General features: G+C 46.5%; 1 protein-coding gene across 1 annotated transcript in view; it reads left to right on the top strand.

Annotated features, from left to right (window-relative positions):
• The first annotated feature begins 1375 nt into the window (after nt 1-1375).
• ADRA1B (adrenoceptor alpha 1B) overlaps nt 1376-21261 on the top strand; it is a 51132-nt gene continuing 31246 nt past the window's right edge. The window contains exon 1 of the mRNA XM_081303266.1: nt 1376-2872. Within this exon, the coding sequence (XP_081159392.1) occupies nt 1924-2872 (949 nt within the window). The 5' untranslated portion in view covers nt 1376-1923. The remainder of the gene's footprint in view (nt 2873-21261) is intronic.

Raw genomic sequence — 21261 nt, 5'->3', positions numbered from 1 at the left:
CTCTAGCCATGTGAACTCAGGAATTTGCTAACTCTCTATAAATCGCCATTTTCTCATCTGTCCATGGAGAACAGTGTGCCCCTCTCAAAGAATTGTTGTGAAGAGAAAAAAATTGAATATTGGCTATCAATAAGAGTTCAACAAATGCAACTCCATGCAATACAGTAGCTCAGACCCCAAAATGTACACTTACAAGATGGCTCCATCTACCATAATCCCTCTATCCCCTACATTTCCTCTAAGGGGCAAGGTGGCTAAGCACTCAACTTTGGAGCAGATCCACAATTGGGTTTCATTCCTGGCTCCTCTCCTTGATGGCTGGATGGACAAAGAATTCAGCTTCTCCATAACTTGGTATCCCATTCTCAAGATATAAATAAGGAGGCGAATAGTTCTTCCCTCATAGGGCTGTGGAAAAAAAAATGTAAAGAGAATTTAACATGCTGTCCAGGACATAAGTGTTGGTTAACTGTTAAATAGCACAGAACCCTTTCTGGGCTTTTCTCAGCTTGCACTTTCTCTCCTAAGTACCATTCACCCACCTCTGGAAATATGTCCCTGCAGCTGCAGGTCCAACATAGATATAAGGCAGAAAGGAAAGAAAACCTGTCCCCAGATGTTGGGCTGTCTCTTCCCCCTTCACCTGCTAGATAAACAACTAGCTCCCTTCCTCCTTCCTGCCTCAAGAATCACTTGGGTGGCATCCCCAGCACCCATTTAAAAATTTAAAATCTGTGCCCCTTCTCATACACACACACACACACACACACACACACACACACATTGAATTTCCCTCTCCTTGCTCTATTATCTCCCTAACATGTCATTAGATGATAAACCACATAATTTGCTTATTTATTATCCCTAACACGTCATCAAGTGATATATCACTGGCATGGAAGCTCCTGGAGGGCAGGAGTCTGTGTGTGCCTGTTCAGTTGCCACACCCTCGGAGCCTAGAACTGAGCGGGCGGCAGTGGGTGCTTGGTAAAGTTCCCTGGGTGAGTAAGTGCGGGAGCCAATGAAGGAGTGAATGAAGAGAAGCCTCCAGGCTTTATTGACACCAAAGAGGTTGCCACGGGGAGATCAAGGGTGGGGTCTGGTCTCAGATCTGATTCAAGACCCCACTGCCTGCCTCACCCTGGATTCTTCCTCCTTTAGGGACCCGACCGGTGGCACCTCCTGTTAAATCAGGGTCTGACTCCAGGAGCCCCCAGTTAGCCACCCCACCCCACTTTGGGAACCCAAGAGTGAATAGAAGAGAAAATAAACCCTGCGGGCCCCCTGGGGATGGCGGGGTGGGGAATCCCACGCCCAGGTCCCTGCTCTCCGCCCCCGCCCCTGCCAGGGCTGGCCGGGCCGGGAGCGGCGAGGGCGCGGCAGGCCGCCAGGCTGACCCGGGTGGCGGCGTCGGGGCTGCGGGCGCCTTGGCTGGACCCGCATTGCCCCCTAGTGCCGCGCGGAGTCAGGACGCCGGGCTCCCCCGCCTGATGTCACCGCCGTGCAGTCAGCCCAGAGGCGGCTCATTGAAAGCAGACCCTCCTCGGCTCTCGCTGGGCGGAGGAGGCGCCGTGCACCGCAGACCCGCCGCGGGCCGGGCACAGCCGGGCGCCGAGCCTGCCGCCCCCTCCGCCGCTGCTCCCCGCCAACCCGGCCCGGCGCGCCTGACGTGGACCATTAAACTTGGAGCTGCCGCCTCGTCCCCTCTCTTCTCCTCCTCCTTCTGACAGGCTAGCGAGCAGCTCGGTGCAGGCAGGAGACGCGCTGCCGGGCTGGACTGCCCGGGGGACATGCCTTCTCGCCAGGAGGACGCCTCTGGGAAGACCACTGCCGGGGAAGCAAAGTTTCAGGGCAGCTGAGGAGCCTTCGCCGCAGCCCTTCCGAGCCCAATCACCTCCCTGGCTATGGAGGGCGGACTCTAAAATGAATCCCGATCTGGACACCGGCCACAACACATCAGCACCTGCCCGCTGGGGAGAGTTGAAAAATGCCAACTTCAGTGGCCCCAACCAGACCTCGAGCAACTCCACACTGCCCCAGCTGGACATCACCAGGGCCATCTCTGTGGGCCTGGTGCTGGGCGCCTTCATCCTCTTTGCCATCGTGGGCAACATCCTAGTCATCTTGTCTGTGGCCTGCAACCGGCACCTGCGGACGCCCACCAACTACTTCATCGTCAACCTGGCCATTGCCGACCTGCTGTTGAGCTTCACTGTCCTGCCCTTCTCGGCTACCCTGGAGGTGCTCGGCTACTGGGTGCTGGGGCGCATCTTCTGTGACATCTGGGCGGCCGTGGACGTCCTGTGCTGCACGGCCTCCATTCTCAGTCTGTGCGCCATCTCCATCGATCGCTACATTGGGGTACGCTACTCTCTACAGTACCCCACTCTGGTCACCCGGAGGAAGGCCATCTTGGCGCTCCTCAGTGTCTGGGTGTTGTCCACGGTCATCTCCATTGGGCCTCTTCTTGGCTGGAAGGAGCCGGCGCCCAACGACGACAAGGAATGCGGGGTCACCGAAGAACCCTTCTATGCCCTCTTCTCCTCCCTGGGCTCCTTCTACATCCCTCTGGCGGTCATCCTGGTCATGTACTGCCGTGTCTACATCGTGGCCAAAAGGACCACCAAGAACCTGGAGGCGGGAGTCATGAAGGAGATGTCCAACTCCAAGGAGCTGACCCTGAGGATCCACTCCAAGAACTTTCACGAGGATACCCTCAGCAGTACCAAGGCCAAGGGCCACAACCCCAGGAGTTCCATAGCTGTCAAACTTTTTAAGTTCTCCAGGGAAAAGAAAGCAGCCAAGACCTTGGGCATTGTGGTCGGCATGTTCATCTTGTGTTGGCTTCCCTTCTTCATCGCTCTCCCTCTTGGTAAGTTGGGGACTGGCAAAGGGGAACTGAACATTTTGAGCTCGAGGGTTTCCTGAGAAGCTTACTCTAAAGTTTTTATGTGGCTTTTGTTTTTTATGCAGTCTCTGTGTGTTTGGAGATTGGATAATGTTGTTTGTTCTGCAAAGGCTTTGCAGATTGGGGAGCTGGCTACGAACCAACTCAGGTGTCAGTGGCACACGCTAAGGTACTAGGCACTTGAAATAGAACCTCAGGAGGAAAATCTGGGATAAGGAATGACTCACTCGACAGCCTCGGTTTAATAATTAAAAAGGACATTGGCTTGAGCATCACACCAGCGTTATTTCGGTAGTAATGATGTGCTGGCTTAGGCGGCGTCACTAATGCAGCATACCAAATAGTTTGTAGTTACTGCAGACGCGGCGTTTGGGAAGCAGGGAGGCAGCTCACACACAGAAAGGCAGTGTTCATTCAGCATTTCCAGGGCTCTTGCAGAGACCACGTTTCTCCAGAGCGTTGCAGAGGCTGCAGTCTCCCCCTCCTCCCTCACCGCTGCCTTTCATCTCAATGCGCTGCCTTCGTTATCAGTTAGTAGGAACATTTTACAGCCACACAGCCCCCGAGGGCCTTTAAGTTATCTGAAACTTGAGATTTAAAAGAGAAAATGACTAGAGGGTCACATGTTCTCGGTTTTCATTTTACCCCAAAATGTTCCCAACTCTGGTGATTTACGGAATGCCCAGAATTAAATTATAGTAGACCCTCCCCTTCAACTGCAAGATCCCAGGTCCTGGAAAGATAGAATGCAGTGTGTCCTTCCCCTTTGACAACAATGTGTCCATCTTATTTCATCTTGTGGTCCTACTAACTGAATTGTTCAAAAGGCTACCTGATTTCTTCTAAGGTCTGGCTGGGGGTAAACCTAGAGGAGGATATTATGACCTGCAGTTCCCATGGCTTGGGAAAACCTTGTCCCTTTTCTGGGGCACTGATCTGCTTTGATTTCTTCTATCCCTTGGGAGCAGCAACTAAATGAAAGGAGATGATCATGGCACATGACTTGCCATGATATTGGGAGAGGTGTCAGTGCCACATGCCATTGACCAGTACACCTACAATCCCACCCAGTCTCAGAAATGAATATAACCAAACCCCTCAAACAACCAAAATTGTGAAGTCACGCTCCTTTAGAGAAAAAGGTGAATGGAAAGAAAGCACACTGATATCAATAAAAAAAAAAAAAAAGAACAAGAAAAAAAAAAGAGTTTTCATTGTTAAAAAGAAAAAAGCCATTTAAGCTACTCTCCATATTATCTTTCCTAAGGCAGGCTTGCAGGCTAATGCCTTTGAGAAATATTTTCAATGACTAGGGTTAAGTGGAAAGGGCTTGAAGTTCTATGCCAGGAATAGTCACATCCCACTGCAAGCAAGCTTGCTTCTCTTTCCCACAGTCTCAGGGTCCTTTTGCAGGTGGATGACAGTTCACACTGCCTGGGGCCATGGCAAAGATCATGGTTGTATAGAGTTTATTTGGTCTTTTATTAGTCACATGACCTCAGGCAAAGGATCACTCCTGTATGAGCCTCAGCTTCTTCATCTATGAAATGGGGCTACTTAGTATTTACTCCATGGAGTTTGCACTAATGCATGGAAAAGACAGTCCAAAATCTAGCACATCACAGACACTCAGTGAAAGTTAGCTATTGGTACTACAAACCAAACCCAATCGTTCCCTCGGGTATAATAATGTATCTCCTCCTTTACTCACTTGTGTTACTAACTCACAAGTGTTACTAATGGCTCAGAAGAGAACTGGGTCTTTCTCTTTCCTTCCTTCTGTCCTTGCCTACCAGACTACAGAGGCTGTGACCTCTGTGATACTCAAGAAGGAGAAGGCTTTCATGGGTTGCAGAGATGATCAGAGTTGCAGGCTTTGGCAGAGAAAATGGCTACAAGCAGACAAGAGGCTTACAGCACGTTGAAATGGAAAGAACCCTGCTCTGCTCTGGTGATCAATAGCAGCAGAGTTCTCATTTAAACTTTGCCATCCATTAGCTCTGTGGCCCTAGACTTGTTGCTCTACCTCTCTGGGCTCCAGATCCTATGGAGATCAAGGGAACTTAAATTATAATAAATATCAGAATCACCTGTGAAACTTGATTTTCATGTGGCCACCTGTGCCTAAGTCACAGAGAATCTAATTCAGTAAAGCAGATGGATCCCTGGAATCTGCATGTCTCATCAGTACCCAGGGGATTCTGGAGAGGTGCTCCATAGAACAGGCTTTGAGAATTACTGATCAGAGGATCTGTCACCTTCCTTCAGAATCAACATCTTAGATGCCAAGATTAGATCTTCCCCAGCAAAACAGTGGTGTGGGAAGATGTGGCTCCTCTCTGGGTCCTGTGCTTAAGCAAGTCCACTGTTCTCATTCCCATTATCCTGCCATCCTTTCTGTCCCTGCCTTTCATCTCAGGTTCTTGGTTTCCATGCATAAGAAGTGAGGGCTTCTTGCCTTCCTTGACGCTCTCTGAGCTTGCTTCTCCTCTCCTAGAAAGGAAAACTTTCTGATCATTCATGCCATGATCTCCTTGGGACCTTCTGAGACATGGTACTTGAGCTGACCCCATCTCCATCCTTCTTCTTTGGAAATCAGACAGGTGAGGTGAGGAACATGGTCACCTGGCCTTGGGTTTGGGATGGACTCCAAAAGGGTCTCGACATCTCCAACAAGGAAGAGGCATAATTAATGAACATCCCCCCTAAAAAATGGAGAGGTAGTTTTCCTACTTCCTGTCAGTTAAAACAACGCCCAAATAAAAGTAACATGAGGTAGAACAGATAGGTCCTTTGGAATCTGAAGAAAGTTCCAAATGCTAAATTTCCCATGAAGGACTTTTCACTCACAGGGGTGAAAGCAGATCCGGGGGTGACCGTGCTGGGCAAACAGAGCAGTGCAGGTAGGAGTGACCTCCTGTTGGTGCTAGACTTTCAGGTGCCTGGTTGGCATGAGATTTCCATAGTTGTGTTTGTCTTCTCCATGGGAGAGAAGGGTTGGGATTCCTTCTGGGAAGGAGGGAAAATAACCAGGCCCCTTCCAGGATTCTACTCAGGGTGCCCCATTTGTTTTCCTTCTTCCCTTCTTTTTATTTTGGGGAGCAGGGTTGGGCTGCCCACAGAGCAGGGGGTCTTGTCTCTGTCTGTGCCCTTCCCATCTATGACACTCTCCTCACCTCCTCCCCACCCTTTCCCTGTGGCCTCAGACCAGTTGGACCAGGGACCAGTGCTCACTCACTCAGGATCAGGGATGGACTTCACCAAACAAGGCCTCTTTATATCGCCCCTGGAATCAAGCCAGGGAGGGGCAGGAAATAATTGCAATAGAATATAGCAGTATTTCTACTCCATCCACCACGCGGAAGACATCCGGTGGCACTGCAGTGCAGACCAACTTCCCCGCCTGGGGCAGGCCTGCTCAGGGTCCCCAGAAGTGGCCAGGCTATTGAGGGATACGCTTTGCAGTGTGGGGGGTGCAGGAAGGGGGGGGGGAGCAGGAAGTGCTGGGCAGCCAACTAGTGGCCAGGCTTAGTGAGTTGTTTAGAAAACACTGGAGCCTTGCCTCGCTCCAGATCTTTCTTCCGCCTTTTAAAATGCTGAATGAAAGGCATCAGGAAACCATTCTTGAACTAACTGCTTTCCCCTCCAAATAAATGAAGGTCAATTTCAAAGAAACAGTTGTGCTCGCTACCGTACTGGAACCAAAGAGGATCCCTTCTCTCCATGGATTTGACTCTCTGGCCCTCTCATTCAAATGGGGGCTGAAGGATGTCCAGCCCCCACAAGCGCAAGGCAGAAGGAGGGTCTCCGAGATGATTCATGACTTGGGACAGATGCACCCCCCACAAATACATTATTCCTCATCCCTGAGATTCCCAAGCACAGGGGTTCGAGTTGCTCAAAGGAAAGCATTTGGTTGGAGTGTGTGGTAATAGAGGAGTTTTTACACACAGAAATCCTTCCTGGAGGAGGGCAATCTTACTAAGGTCAAATACATTTGATTATTTATTTATTCCTAAGGAAAGATTTCCTAAAGATCTACTGTATGCTACACTCTGTACTAGGCACTGGGTCATAAAACCAAAGGCCAACCTGGGCCCGTGTGCAGGTTGTGCTCAATCTGTGATTATTGAGCACTTACTTCATGACAGACATCCTGCTAGGCCTCCCAGAGACTTTGCCCTATTAATCTTCCCAGAGCTACCTGACCGGAGAGAGTAACTGCTCCCCCTGTACAGATGGACACACTGAAGCTCCATGAGGTTAGATCCTTGCCCAAGGTCACCAGACAAGTAAGCGATAAGGCCAAGAGTTGAGTCCTGGTCTGTCAGAACAGGCCGTACCTGTTTCTCTGCACCGAGGAGATGTCTGGCCTTTTCTGCTTTCTGGTAGCAACCTGCTGTCACATCACATGTTCTCCAGGAAGCCCAGAGCCACCCTGTCAAGAGCGGGGTTATGATGCTTCTGTTGCAAAAACCCTGCCCACTCCTGAGAAGACACCAACCCATGAAGTGTCATGGCAGTCCATCCATGTTCAAGTTCAGAGCTAGATTTTCTCCATACTTCCTGCATTGTTTCTTGCTAAGGGTCTCTTAGGACTGGGCACTTGGTCAGTCACCCAACAAAAGGGGAAAATCTGGAGGGACCTTACCCATCTAGGGATGTGGGTCCACATCTTAAATCATGTGTTCATTCAGTTGCTGAATATATATGGATTTATTGAGTGTCTACTGTGTCCAGGCATTTTACTGGAGAAATCTTGGTAACATATTAGTTCTGTTCCATAGAATGTAGTTCTAGTAGGGAACCAGGAACAACCCACAAATGAACATGAATGCAAATTGTGATAAGTGACTTGAAGGGAAGAGATGCTATTGGAAAGACATAACGGGGATCTGTCTAACACGGGGTTCTTGGGGGATTGAGAGTTAGGCAGAAGGAACCCCAAATAGTTTGGAGGAGCTAATTCAGCGAAGGGGGCAGGTAGGAAATCCATGCAAATCCATGCAAAAGGAAGATCACACCTAAAAGACTAGAGGTAGGAGATGGTGGGGTAACAGGGTCTGGAGGATAAAAGGGAGGTGGGTACAAATCAAGGCTGTAGGCACGGGTAGAGGCCAGCCCATGCAGGGACTTTCAAGCCACATTAACGATTTGAGATTTTTATCTTAAGTGCATTGGCCACTATGGGGTGATCTGAAGCAGACAAAAGATCCTCTCTGAATAGTGTCTTTGAAAGATGACTCAGGCAACCATGTGGAGAGCAGCGACAGACTAGACACGCGGAGGCCCAGCAAGTCCAGGGAGAGGGGATGGTGACTTAGACCAGGCTGGTGACGGTGGAGGTGGTAAGAAGCAGATGGATTCAAGTATTTGGGGGTGGATTGGGGACGGCCTAGGAAGGCTAGTGAGTGAAAGAAATGTGTCCAGAATCACTCTGAGGTTGGGGATGGAGCTGCCTAGGTATGATGTGTTGAGATGGGGGATACAGGGCAGAGGGTGAGCAAGTAAAGCCAGAGGATTCCTCACAGGCTCTTCCTCAGACCATTCTTCAGGGCTCAGAAGATGCCATGCTGGGATTAACCTACCAGATACCCATGAGTTGAACCAACGGAATGTCAAACCCAAAAGTCAGGAGCCAGGAGCAACCGCAACCCTCACTATTCCTAAGAGACATCTGGCAGGGGGATTGATTTTTAAAACATAGCTTCTTGGACCCCAACATAAACCTACTGTTCCACATTCTCTTGTTGTAGGGTCAAGAATCTCAGGTTTTTAGGAGTTTGTTTTATTGATTGATTGATGGCAATACTGAGGATTGAGCCCAGGAGTGCTCTACCACTGAGCTACACCCCCAGCACTTTTGAACTCATTTTGAGACAGTCTCACAAAGTTGCCCAGACTGGCCTTGAACTCCAAATTGGCCTTTTGATCCTCCCTCCTCAGCCTCCTGAGTAGCTGGGACAAGCAAGAATCTCAGTTTTTAACACGTTTCCTCAGTGAATTCTTATGTAGCCAGCATGACAGACCTCCCTGTAACTAAGAATCTTCCCCTTCTCTACCCATCCCCCGCCCTTTTTTTTTTTAATTTTCCTGCAAATTTCCTAAGTCTTAGAATCACAGGAGACACCACGGTGACTAGATAATAAATATCTGTGAGGAAAAGAAGGGAGGGACAAAGGAGTCATCCTCCTCCCAGCCATGAGAATCAATGGGCTGGGACAGAGGGGGCAGGAGTGGAAAGGTGACATGTGACAATTATGCCTATCTGGTTCCACAGGATGGGGGCCAGTTGTGGAGGCACCCAGGCCTGCGGGGGCAAACTGGCCACAGAGGTGCCCGCAGATACATGTGTAGCTGCCCTGCGTCACAGATGGGCCTATTAAGATCTGTAATGCAGGGCACGGCTTTACCTGAATACATGTGTGACTCATAAAAATAACTGATGGCCGCCGGCCTGCACTGGGAAATTGCTTTCTCCCATACCTGGAGGACACTTCTGCAGTCCTCCTGCTCTCTGACCACGTCTGATCATAATAATACTGAGAGCTACCATTTATTAGGTCTCGCCAGGGGCCAGCCGACCAGTGCTGCTCCCTGCTGGGGTGTTGCCTAGGCGGCCTGTCCCTTACTCCTCTCCACAGGCTTGTCAGTGGGTGCTGTTATTGTCCCCATTTTACAGGTGGGGAAATGGAAGCTCAGGGAGATTGAGTAATTGGCCTCAGGCCCCCCGCTGATCAATGGCAAGACCTGGGTTCAAATTCAGACAGCCCGATGGGCTTGTCACTGGAGGATGCCTAGGGGTGGGGCTCTGAGCCCCAGTTTGAGGAGGTGCAAGAAGGAACTGGGGAAATCAGAGTCTGTTCTAAGAAGGCAAAAGGAAAAGGCAGACAGCTGCCAATCATTCAGCAACCAAGGGGCAGCGGATCCTGGAGAACACAGAGTAGAAAAAGAAGTAAGAGACGTCAAAATTGCTCTTATTGCTGATTACTATAGAAGAGTTTTTTTCAGCTTCATAACTTATTGGTAAAGTCACACGTGTTTTTTTTTTAAAGATTTTTATCAAATTTGGGAAACCACATAAACTTTAGAAGACTTTTTCATGGTTTCCAGCCACATACATTTCAGACTGCATTCATCTCCACCTCCACCCACCTATCTTTGGTACCAGAACCCCAAGACAGTCTCCTATCACAGATAAGCCTCTGGTCCTTCTGCTGGATGTCATGAGGCCAGGAAAGAGGGCACCATGGACCAGAGTATTTCTGGACACCATTCTTCCACTTTGCAGTAACCGAGGCTGATGATGACCTAGCTACACGTGACGGCAAACCACATGCAAAAATCCAACAGAGCCCAGATGAAGTGTACCTTAACTCCTAGCTATTTCCCCTAAATGCTCACAGCCCTTTGAGGTTTGCCACCACCCAATGAAGTTAGCAATGGTGATGGCAGCAGCAGAGGGAAGCTCATGTGAGCAGCCTGCAGTCTTCACTGATTATCATTCATTGACCTTACTTTGAAACTTCTATAATGTCCTTGGGCCTCCCGAGCCTTGGAGGGCCCATGAAGAGGGAGGCTGAGTGGACATCCTTCATCTGCACCCAAACACTGCAGGGTGCTCGCTCTAGCGACCTCAAGACCTACTTACCTTTCTCCTCTGCAAGCTGCAAACGTCTTGAAAGCAATGATCAATCTTTCATCTCTGCCTGACCCGGGTACTCACACAGCTGAATGGATAGATGAATGAATGAGCAGCATGGCTAGTTCAGCAGAAGAATTAGGATGGGGTCTAGTAGAATTATTTGCCATTTTCCAAATACCCTTTTTACCTTTTCCTTCCCCTGTGCCTTTGTTCATATCGTTCCTTCCCTATCACCACCACTGTGCTCCTCCCACACCCTCAGAATATCCAGATCCCGCCCCTCCTGTAAGCACCCAGTTCTGATGACATCTTTCCCATGATGGATCCCTGGTTCTTACCCCTTCTCCTGGCAGCAATCCCTCCATTTATACCTGGTTTACAGTGCTTGTCACATTTGTCCCTGGGGACAAGGGCTGATGTGCACATAGGTAGCAGTGCTACCAGACTTCAAACCCCTGGAAGAGGACAGGCCCAGGTGTGTGTTCTCCTCTCGTCCTCTGTGCCCAGAGAAATGCACACAGTAGACGCTGTGACTGGTGCAACGTGTTCCAGACGTCCCCTACACCCGAACCTCCCATAACTCATCAGACAGGTATTAGTGTTGTTTTGCCCATTTTATAAACAAAGAGATGGGCTTAGAGGGGTTCGATGCCTTGTCATGCTCCTTGAACCTCCAAACACATTAAAAGAAGTCTGCCAAGGGCTATCTTCTTAAAAAACACAAAATGCCAATCAGTATGATCAGGGAGCAGTAAGAAAGATTGGATGGTTAAAGATCTTGGACTCCGAGAATGAGCTTGAAAACAGGGCAGTGCCTTCACTCTTTTAGGACTCTCACTCCATCCTCCTCTGGGGAAGATCCCCCTGTTGCCAGTTGGCCCCCATTTCCACTCATTCTAAGTACCCCCGTCACCTCCCTCTCACCTCTGCCACGAGTATAATCAGAGTTGATCCCCACAGAAGGAGGAAAGGAAGAAAGCATCCCAGTGATTTTGTAGTTGGGCCAGATTAAGACCTTTAGAGACTCAAGTTATAGAGACAAGAATGTCATTCTAAATGGAAACGCGCACGCGCACACACATGGAGCCTTGAAATAGATGTAAACCAGGCCAATGACATTCTGAAGTCAGCTAGATGTGGGAGCAAAAGCCTGTGATCCCAGTGACAGTGAGGCAAGAAGATTACAAGTTCAAAGTCAGCCTCAGCATCTTAGCAAGGCCTCAATCAACTCAGTGAGACCTGTCTCTAAATAAAATACAAAAAGGGGCTGGGGACGCGGCTCAGTGGTTAAACACTCCTGGGTTCAATCCCTAGTACCCAGAAGGAAAAAAAAAAAAAACTAAAATCAAAGGCAAATTTTATTCTATTTCTTTCTTTATTTATTTTGATGCTGGGGGTTGAACCCAGGGCCTCACTTATGTTATGCATATGCTGTATGTGAGCCACACGCCAGCCTCCGATTTCTTTTCTATCAAATTATCTCCCAGAAAAAATGGAGGTGCCCCAGCTCTGCTAACACTCCAAAGACACTCTGGGTCCGTGTGCTGGTTGGCGAAGCTCTGCCGGCTAATGCAATGACCACATGCCCCAGTTTGCCCCAGCCAGTCCTCTTCATGTCTGGTATAAAAGCATGGTTATTATCATGTAACATATATAATCTCTGTCTATTCTCCAAAAAATCACAGTTGGAACAAGAGGAGTGTCTCCTTATTTTTAAGCTGAGTAAGTGTCTTTACCTTGGGGACATCCAGTAGTACCCCAATTTCGTGTCAGACCCTATGGTAGGGAGGAGACAGGAGCCAGCAGCCACAGGCTCAGCAGGCCAGTGGGAGGTCCCTCGGGAGAGGCCAGAGTGAGAAGGGTACAACTCAGCACGGTGCCCTTAATGAGAAGCGAGGGTTGTTGTAAATGTTGGTCTGAAATTTTTAAATAAAGTATTCTTCATTTAGCCCTGTTGCCCTGGTGACACAAACAAGTGATCCAGCCAGGATTGGAATCTACATCTGGCTGACCCTAAATACTGGATGGATGGATGGATGGATGGATGGAATAGTCAATTTGGGCACAAGATGAATGGTGTCACTGAACGACAGGTGTCCACAAAATGTAGATGAGAGAGAAAGAAGGGTTGGCAGCTGTAAGACTGGGCAGAGGAGAAGGAAGGTGAGCTGTGAGTTTTGTCCCATCCATCGTCCCCTCCTGCATGACAGCATGAGTCAGCCCACCATGTGGTGGAATCCATCCCAGCAGCCTGTGTCCTTTGTACTCTGCCCACACTCTTGGCCACACCCACTGGTGGCACATCTCAGCCCCCTCTGGTGCAGACACGTTGCACACTGTGCTATAGAAGTTCCACCAACGAGCAGTTCAGGCTGAAATGTTCAGAAACAGAATGTCCTAGCACATGCAAGCCCACCATTCCGCACAGAGCCCTTTAACTTTTTTCTGGGGTGTCTGCCCATGGAGTTTTGTTCCCTCTGTGCTTTCTCTCTCGCCTGCTGGGATGAATTTGGGGCTTGGCTTTGCACACTTTTTGAAATTCTTCTTTAAGATAGTGTTCGCTGCCGGGCTAATAGGCAGCTTACAGGCTGATCTCAGTGCCCTGGCTGGGCCTCAGAAGGAGGTTAAAATGGGACCAAGGACAAGCAGGGCTCACTGTCATTCACAGGCCCTGGCCCCGGGGCTCACACCACCAGCTCAAGGCTGGGCAGAGATCCAGGAAGGCAGCTGGTCAGGGAAGAGGAGAATCCACCAACAGGAACAACAACAAAAATTTACATCTTCAGTTCCTCTATTCAGGCCATTCACTGCCCCCCTGGCATCCAGAGACTGTGATAGGGTCCCTTCCTCACCTCCATGGACGTCCCCCCCTACCCAGCATCCACTTGTGGCTCCTTGCCCTCAGCCCTCAGGACTTCCACGAGAGTTCTTGGATTTCTTTGTTCCTCTGATCACCTCAGCAATCTGATAAAGCCCCTTCTCAGAGTTGACACGTGAGAGAAAAGACATAGGATTTCAAAGCAATTCAATTATTTTGAAATACAGTTGTTGTTATTACGTTGAAAAGCGAATTTATTGTAGAGTAAAAAAAAGTCCTTCTTAGCATATTAAATAAACAAGATCTAGCACAAGTCAAATAAATAACTACTATAATTTTGAAGTAGTGACAAGTGGAGATATTTCAAGATATCTGCAACGAATGTAATGAGATATTATAAATCTGATTTCTTTGGTGACAAACCCTGCCGTTCTACTGTGGCTAGTTGCCTACATTCCTATGGAACGAAATGTAAACTTGGAGCCAAAGGCTTATTTTGTTTTGTTTTACAAAGTATTTTTCCCATCCAAGTTCATGGAACCCCAGCTCCAAAACAAGAACCTAGCCTTAGGACCCCTGCAAGGGTATACTTTAGGATGTGAGGTACTCTTCTTTACCAAAAAAAAAAAAAAAATATATATATATATATATATATATATATATATATATATATATATATATACTGTATATATATATACTGTCTTAGGAACATAAGGAAATATTTTGCTTCATTTCTTATATTGACTGTTTTAATCAACTAGTTTCTTTATTTAAAAATTATGCCTAGATTTTATTAAATTAGAAAGAAGAAAAAGAGAACAATGAAAAAGATTGCTCTCCAGACCCCAGGTTTGCATTTGATACTCCTTATATAGCAGTTTAAGCCATTACCACATTATTTGTGCATGCTTCCAGAAATATTCTATTTATTTATAAGCATACATATACATATGTGTGAATGTGAATGTATTGGAGTGTGTATGCCTGTGGAATGTATGTATATTTATACTCTTTATTTTTACTGATGGTGTCACTTCATAAGCACTTCAGTGAAGGTTACATTTTTCACCCAACAGCCTATTGGACATAGATCTAACTTAGAATGTATGGTTTCTGCTGTCTTTTTATGGCTGCATAGTAATCCATTTTATATACTGTCATATTTGACTTACCAATTTCCAAATTGATTGATATTTAAGTTATTTTTTATCTTTTGATACTACAAAAAATGTTGCAATTAATGCTATGCCTATGCCCACATGGTCAAGATAAAAATTCCTAGAAATGGAATAGTTGGGGCAAAGAATATTTGGTATTTTAGTTTTTAGCCTCATTAGGTTTAGTTTTATTAAATAAAGCACAAAGTGATATTTAAAACCAATAGGTTACCCCTATTCCTACTAATCAATCACTGAGGAAGAATGGTCATGATATAAACAAAAGAAAAGAGAAGTCATCAAATAATGTGCAATCCCATTTTCAAAAGCTATTAGCTTAGCCACTTTGAGGAGTAGGAGTTGACTATTAACTTTTTTATATCCTCTCTTATTTCACTCTATTTGTGATTAAGAACATTGAATTAAGAAAATTTAATAGAAGGCAAAATGGGTTTCAATAGAGTGGGGACTATTACACCATTTTATGATTTTAGAAGAAAAACTATCATTGGCCAAAAGAAGAAAAGATGGTTGTATTTAGGTGTTTTATTTTTTTATCTAATTTTACAGTGTTCTAATTACTGGCCCTGACACTTAGAAATTCCTTTGCCCTCTTCTTTTGGTGGTTTATAACCCTGCTCACTCCCCCAGATCAAAAACATGTTGTCAGATTATTTGTGGATTTTTAAAATATTCTTTTCAAACAAAGAATTTTTCTTTCAGTAATAAAAAAATATTTCCTACATGACTGTAGGGTATAAAAAAGAAAAGTCGTGCACAATGGTATCACCTGCCTCAGTCCCATTGGGCTGCTATCAAAAAATGCCTCAAACCAGGTAATTTAGAAACAGCAGGAATTTATTGCTCACAAGTCTGTAAGCTGGAGAGTTCACAATTCGGCATGTGTTAAGGACCCATTGCTCAAGGATGGCTCCTTCCGGGTGTCCTCCTGCTGTATAAAGGGAAAATAGGCTGCTCAGGCCTCTTCTCTAAGGGCGCTAATTCCTCTCATAGTGGCTCCACCCTATGACCTGCTCACGGTCCAGATGACCCATCTTCCAACACCACTGCACTAGGGATTAGGTTCAAAATGTGAATTTAAGGGCGTAGGAGGCTCAAACATTCTTAGCACAGCACCACCTCATTGCCATGTTTGATGTTTCCCTGTGGAACTTTCCAAAAGTGTGTGTGTGTGTGTGTGTGTGTGTAGGTGGTATGTGTGTGTGCGTGTGCGTGTGTGTGTGTGTGTGTGTGCACGCGCACAACTTGGATCCCCTATTGCTTTTTTGGCTAGTCATCAATCATGGACTTCTTGCCCTATCAATAAACTAGAGTCTTTTCCATCATTGTTTTTCTCATCTGTTCAATGCTGCGTGGAATTCCATAATAGATGTCACCATAAAGTATACACCCACGTCAGGTGTGTAAGCAACTCACTTACAAAAGCAAATGAGATAATAAATTAGAATAAATAAATAAATTTTAAACAACAACAATCAAAAAAAAGCAGGTGAGGCACACTCAAGGTGTTCAATTCACAAGGTGAAAGAAAGTACATCCTAACAAGTAGTCCCTCTCATGTCCCTGACCTAGCTATTTAATTTCCCCTTCCTGAAGGCAACTACTGTTACAAGTTGCTACTATATCCTTTCAGACTTACTGAATGCATATGTAAATGTGTTTGTATTTCTTCTCAATGAAAATAACATGCTCTAAACATTATTTTGCACTAGCTTTTTTCACTGTACAGGTGTTGGAAGATCTTTCCATTTCAGTACAAATAGGGCAGTCTTATTTTTAATAGCTGCCAGGTATTTCTTTTTTTGAAATGGAAGCATCTTTGTGTTGTTTTAAATTTTTGTGACTACAAAATAATATTTTAATATATATTTCACCATTCTTCACATGAGTAAATGTATCTGTCAGATAAAATCCTGGAGGTGGACTATTTTAAGTAAATGTCTTGATTTTTATAAATATTGCCAAATTTTCCTCCGTAGAGATTAGACCAATGTGTGTTTCCATAACTGACATTTGAGGGTACCCACATATTCACCCAAAAGCGTTATCAAACTTATCCATCTTTGTTATTCTCATAGGTGGAAATTTTGTGAATGAGGTTAAGTGTTACTATAATCCCTCCCCTCCTGATATACATTTGTTTGCCATTTATGTGATGAATATTTGGGTAGAGATATTTTTCCTTAATAGCTTGTAAACCTGTCTGTGCTTCAGAATTTCCTTAGGATAAAGTTCACCTAGAAAAAAATTTTAAGATCAAAAGGTAACCTGGGGGTGGGGGTGGGGGGGTCCTCTAGCATATATTGTCACATCACCCTCAGGAAGGGGTTGGCATTTGTACTTCCATAAGCATGTGGAGAAGCTGCTTTTTCACACTGCTAGTTCCTCTCTGCCTGGGACTCGAGCTTCAGGTGTCTACGCCAGCAGTCAGCTGCCCCTCTGAGGTGATAAGACAGCTGAAAATCTTCAAATCCTTCCAGTTCATTCGCTGTCAGCTTCCAGAGCTCAGGCCTGGCTGGCTGTCCTCTTGGCCTGCAGCACCCGATCCACCAGGGAACCAGAGGACGCAGCCGCCTCAGATTCTGTCTTATTTTCCCCAGGATGGGAGAACAAAAAGCAGTCACCCACAGTGTGTAAACGGATCTGATCTTTCTCCAAGCAGCCAGGCCCACGCGTCCCACAACAGTGGTTCCAGGCTCCAAAACTAATGTTACCACCCTCCAGGAAAACAACCATGTTTGCAGCACCCTGAGGGTGAGTTCCTAAGTCAGGATTCCTCTGGGCCTGTGAACTGGCCCCACCCCACTTGGGGGGCCTGTGTGGATCCAGGGAAGGCAGTGGCAGCCTATATTTAGACAGGGACAAGACACGTGCACCACATTTTAGTTGTAAGATTCCAAGTGGCCCTGGAAAATGCCAGCCTCACCAAGTGCAAATCCATTTGAGCACCTCTCAGAAAGCAAGGGATTGGCCCGCTGAGCATATTCTGCCAGGGAAAGAGGCTTTGGGACAGGAACTCAATGGGCCCTGCTCCGTCAAGGACGTCATTTAATCCTGACCTTGAACTGCTAATCTGGAAGGAGAGGCCGGGTTATTTTCAGACTGGACTAAATCTAGAGGTGTTAGAACCAGCGGCTAGGACAATGAGGGAGAAGGTGAACTTGGACCCACTGTCAAGGATCGGAGGATCCAGAGAGATGCTCTTAAGCCAGGGGCCTGGTCTCAGCCAGTGATTCTCAGAATCTGACAGGGAAAGCCCTTCCTGCCACCAGTCTCTGAAACTGACATGTTGACCAAGGGGGCTGGCGCCTCCCTCCTCTGGAACGTCCCTGTCAGCCCTTCATGACTGCTATTGGAGTAGCAGCTTTGAGCACTAGAAAGCACGGGGAAATTGAAATCAGACAAGCCAGGTCTGAGGTCCTGGCTCTGCCACTTATCTGGCTAAGCCTCAGTTAACTCATCTGCAAAATGCAACTAAAAGCATCAACCTTGTGGAACTGGGGCAAGGAATGAATGAGAAATGAGTGGAAAGGACTCAGCCCGGCCATTTAGCAAGACCCTGTCTCAAAATGAAAATAAATAATTAATTAATTAATTAAAAGAATTGGGGATGTAGCTTAGTGGCAAAATCCCGGGTTCAATCCCCAATACCATAAATAAATAAATAAGCAAAGATGGTGATCAAGAGTGAGGGTCTGGATTGCTAGTCCTCCGTCCGATTCCGCTAACACTCCCTCGCTAGCTGTGTGGCTTGTGGAAGTGTCTGGTCTCTGCTTTGCCTTTCCTTCTTTAAAACTCTCTAAAATTGGACAAATAACATCAACTGCTGTGCTAGGGATGAGATAGGATTATTTGGGCAGAGCAGTTGTTATCTGTCTAGGGTGATTTTGCTCCGCAGGAGACATTTGGTCATAGCAAAAGACTTTTCTATTGTCACATTGAGGGGGGCAACTGGCATATAGTGGGAGAGGCCCGGTGGGTGAGGGGGTGCTGCTGAACTTCTTATAGCACACAGGACAGTCCCCCCAGTGAAGAATTACCCCACTCAATATTGTTCAAGTGGGGAAAACCCTGCAACGAAACGTGCCGTCACTTCACAAGAGCTTGATAAACCTTTGCTCGACAAACACAAAGCGTAAATTATTACGATTGTCACTAGGAAGACAGTGTTAGACACTTTGACTTGCATATCTCACTGGTATCTAGTGAGGTTGTCCCTTCTTGGATAAAAAGAATGGTAGGAGGCAAACATTGCTGCTTCTACAAAAGTCTATCCCATTTGCTAAATCAAATTGGTAAACATACTGAAAAGGTAAGATTTTAGGAGAATCCATTCATTGCACGGTTTTCCTTGGAGCCTGACTCCTCCTTACTGTCCGGCAAAATGAATCGGATCAGCACTTTCAGCCACAAAATTGGTTCATTTAAACCACAAATATTTCTTCAACTTAAGTAAGCCCAGAGACTGGCATGGAAATAAGTAAATAAATAAGGCATTTTAATTAAAAGAACGCTTTTTGGCCCCTGTTCATGAGGACTGGCTCTCCAGGGCTCAAGAAACCACAGAGGCAGCACAGAAGATGGACAAGAGGGGAGAAGCCAGCGCTGTGCTTCTGATTCGCCCCAGGCTGAGGGGGACTGCGAATACTCTGCCGGTAGCTGTCCCAGGAATCAGAGCTACTGTGCATGCAGGGCAGAGAGCAGCCATTGTGGGTGGTCTCCTCTGTGAATTTCCTTCCAGTCCAGTAGCTTCAACACTGACAATTTCTTGGGCTCTATTCCAGAACACCTGCATCAGAAACTGGGGGTACAGTGCCAGGTGCAGTGGCACACACTTGTAATCCCAGAGGCTTGGGAGACTGGCACAGGATGATCCAAGTTCAAGGACAGCCTCAGCAATTTTGCAAGAATCTGTCTCAAAATAAAAGTAAATAAATAAAGGACTGGAGATATAGCTCAGTGGTTGAGCACCTACGGGGTCCAATCTCCAGGACCAAAAAAAAAAATGAATGAATGAATGACTGGAAGAAAGAAGGAAAAGAGGGAGGGAGGAAGGGAAGAAAAAAAAAGAGAGAAAAAAATATTTTAAAAGCAACTGGGGGTGCAGCCCAAGCTATCTGGGTTTTCGCAAGCCCTCCGGGTAACACTGATGCACATTCAGGTTCAAGGCCAGGCCCTACTTTCCCCGAGTGCCTGCAGCCTCCCTACTGCAGGCACGCAGCTCCCCAAGACAGTTCAGAAGTGGAGCAGCCACTGCTGACGGGCACGTTCCTGGTGTCAGAATGCTTGACACATATTCTTTTAACTTTCACAACAAGAATAAAAGAAAATTACTCTTATGTCCTTTTCCAGATGAGAAAAACACAGCTTACAGAACTTAAGCAATGTGCCCTGGGTCATACCTACAGCAAAGGGCTGTCACCAGGGCTGGATCCAGGTCACAGCCTAATGCTAAATCCTACCCTCTTAACAATGACATCACACAGTAACATCACGTTGACCTTTAATGATAAAAAATAAAAAGACAAAACACAAACAGATCAACCTGGGCCAAACTATGAGCCCTGTCAAGATTCAGTGCTCTGGAAGTCAAGTGTCCTTGAGGTTCATCTGGTTATTAACCCCCAGGGCCTGATACTGCCCTCTAGTGGCCAAGGCTGCCTACACCACAATCTTCCATTCCTACTAGCTGTGTGACTGGGAAGCTGACATAACTTCTCTGAGCTCCCAGGTCTCATCTATAAATCAATTTTAATATGACTTCCATATCAAAATTGTTATGAGAATTAAATGAGATGACGAATGTGAACGTCTCTAGCCCAGTCCCCAGTGCACAATACAGACTAATTAACTCCTGGTTTTCTTGCATTGTCCTCTGCAAATCAACAGCTACCAAAACTCCTCTATCCAGGAGTGATGCTCTGGAAGTCTCATTTATTGACCAATTAGCTAATATGATGAGCTAATCCTCATGGAGGTGTTAATTCATAATAATGGTTTCTGCGTTTGCCTCCAAAATAGCATTTGCCTTTTAACCTGGAGACTTTAGTCTTCGAAATTTTGCAGCCATCTTGTCATTAATGATGGAAATGTTAGGGGATGTGGCAGGCCTTTCCCACCCCTCATATCAGTCCAATATCATGTCACTGGAGCCCGTGTCCAGGGATTCTTCGAGAATGGGTAATAAGATAAGGAAGGATAAATAGGGCTTTAAGGCTGCAACTGACTTTGTAGAGAAAGGAATGAACTAAAGGCATCTGAAGCTCAGAATAGGTGCAAAGGATGCAAAAGAGAAGTGGAATCAAAGACTAATGAGTCGTTTGCCAACATTTAATACAATTGCTTGGGATCTGCACAGATGAATGTAATAAGGCTTCATTAAAAAGTAGTTATAACAACTAATAAGACCCTAATTAAATTAGCTTTCACTGGGCAAGCTGCTTGTGAGGTCCTAATTGGGTTATTTGCTGCCATTGGCCTAGCTGGAAAACCATAGAAGACACTGTACATCTTGGTGGTGCCTGGAAAGCTGGGTCTCTGGCCTTGAGCAGGAAACACTCAAAGGCTCTGCTCTGGGGGCCAGCCATCCACATCTGTCCTGGCTGTCCCAAAATCATGGTGTGCAGCCACAAGGAAATTCATTACTATGTCTCACTGCTCTTAGGAGCCAGACAACTTCAAAGAAGGAAAGGGCATTTAAAAAATGGAAATA

Source organism: Spermophilus citellus, assembly GCF_964194105.1.
Source record: "Spermophilus citellus genome assembly, chromosome: 1".
In the NCBI taxonomy this organism is placed as follows: Eukaryota; Metazoa; Chordata; class Mammalia; order Rodentia; family Sciuridae; genus Spermophilus; species Spermophilus citellus.
The sequence above is the reverse complement of the archived record's forward strand: the minus strand, read 5'-3'. Positions and strand labels throughout refer to the sequence as shown.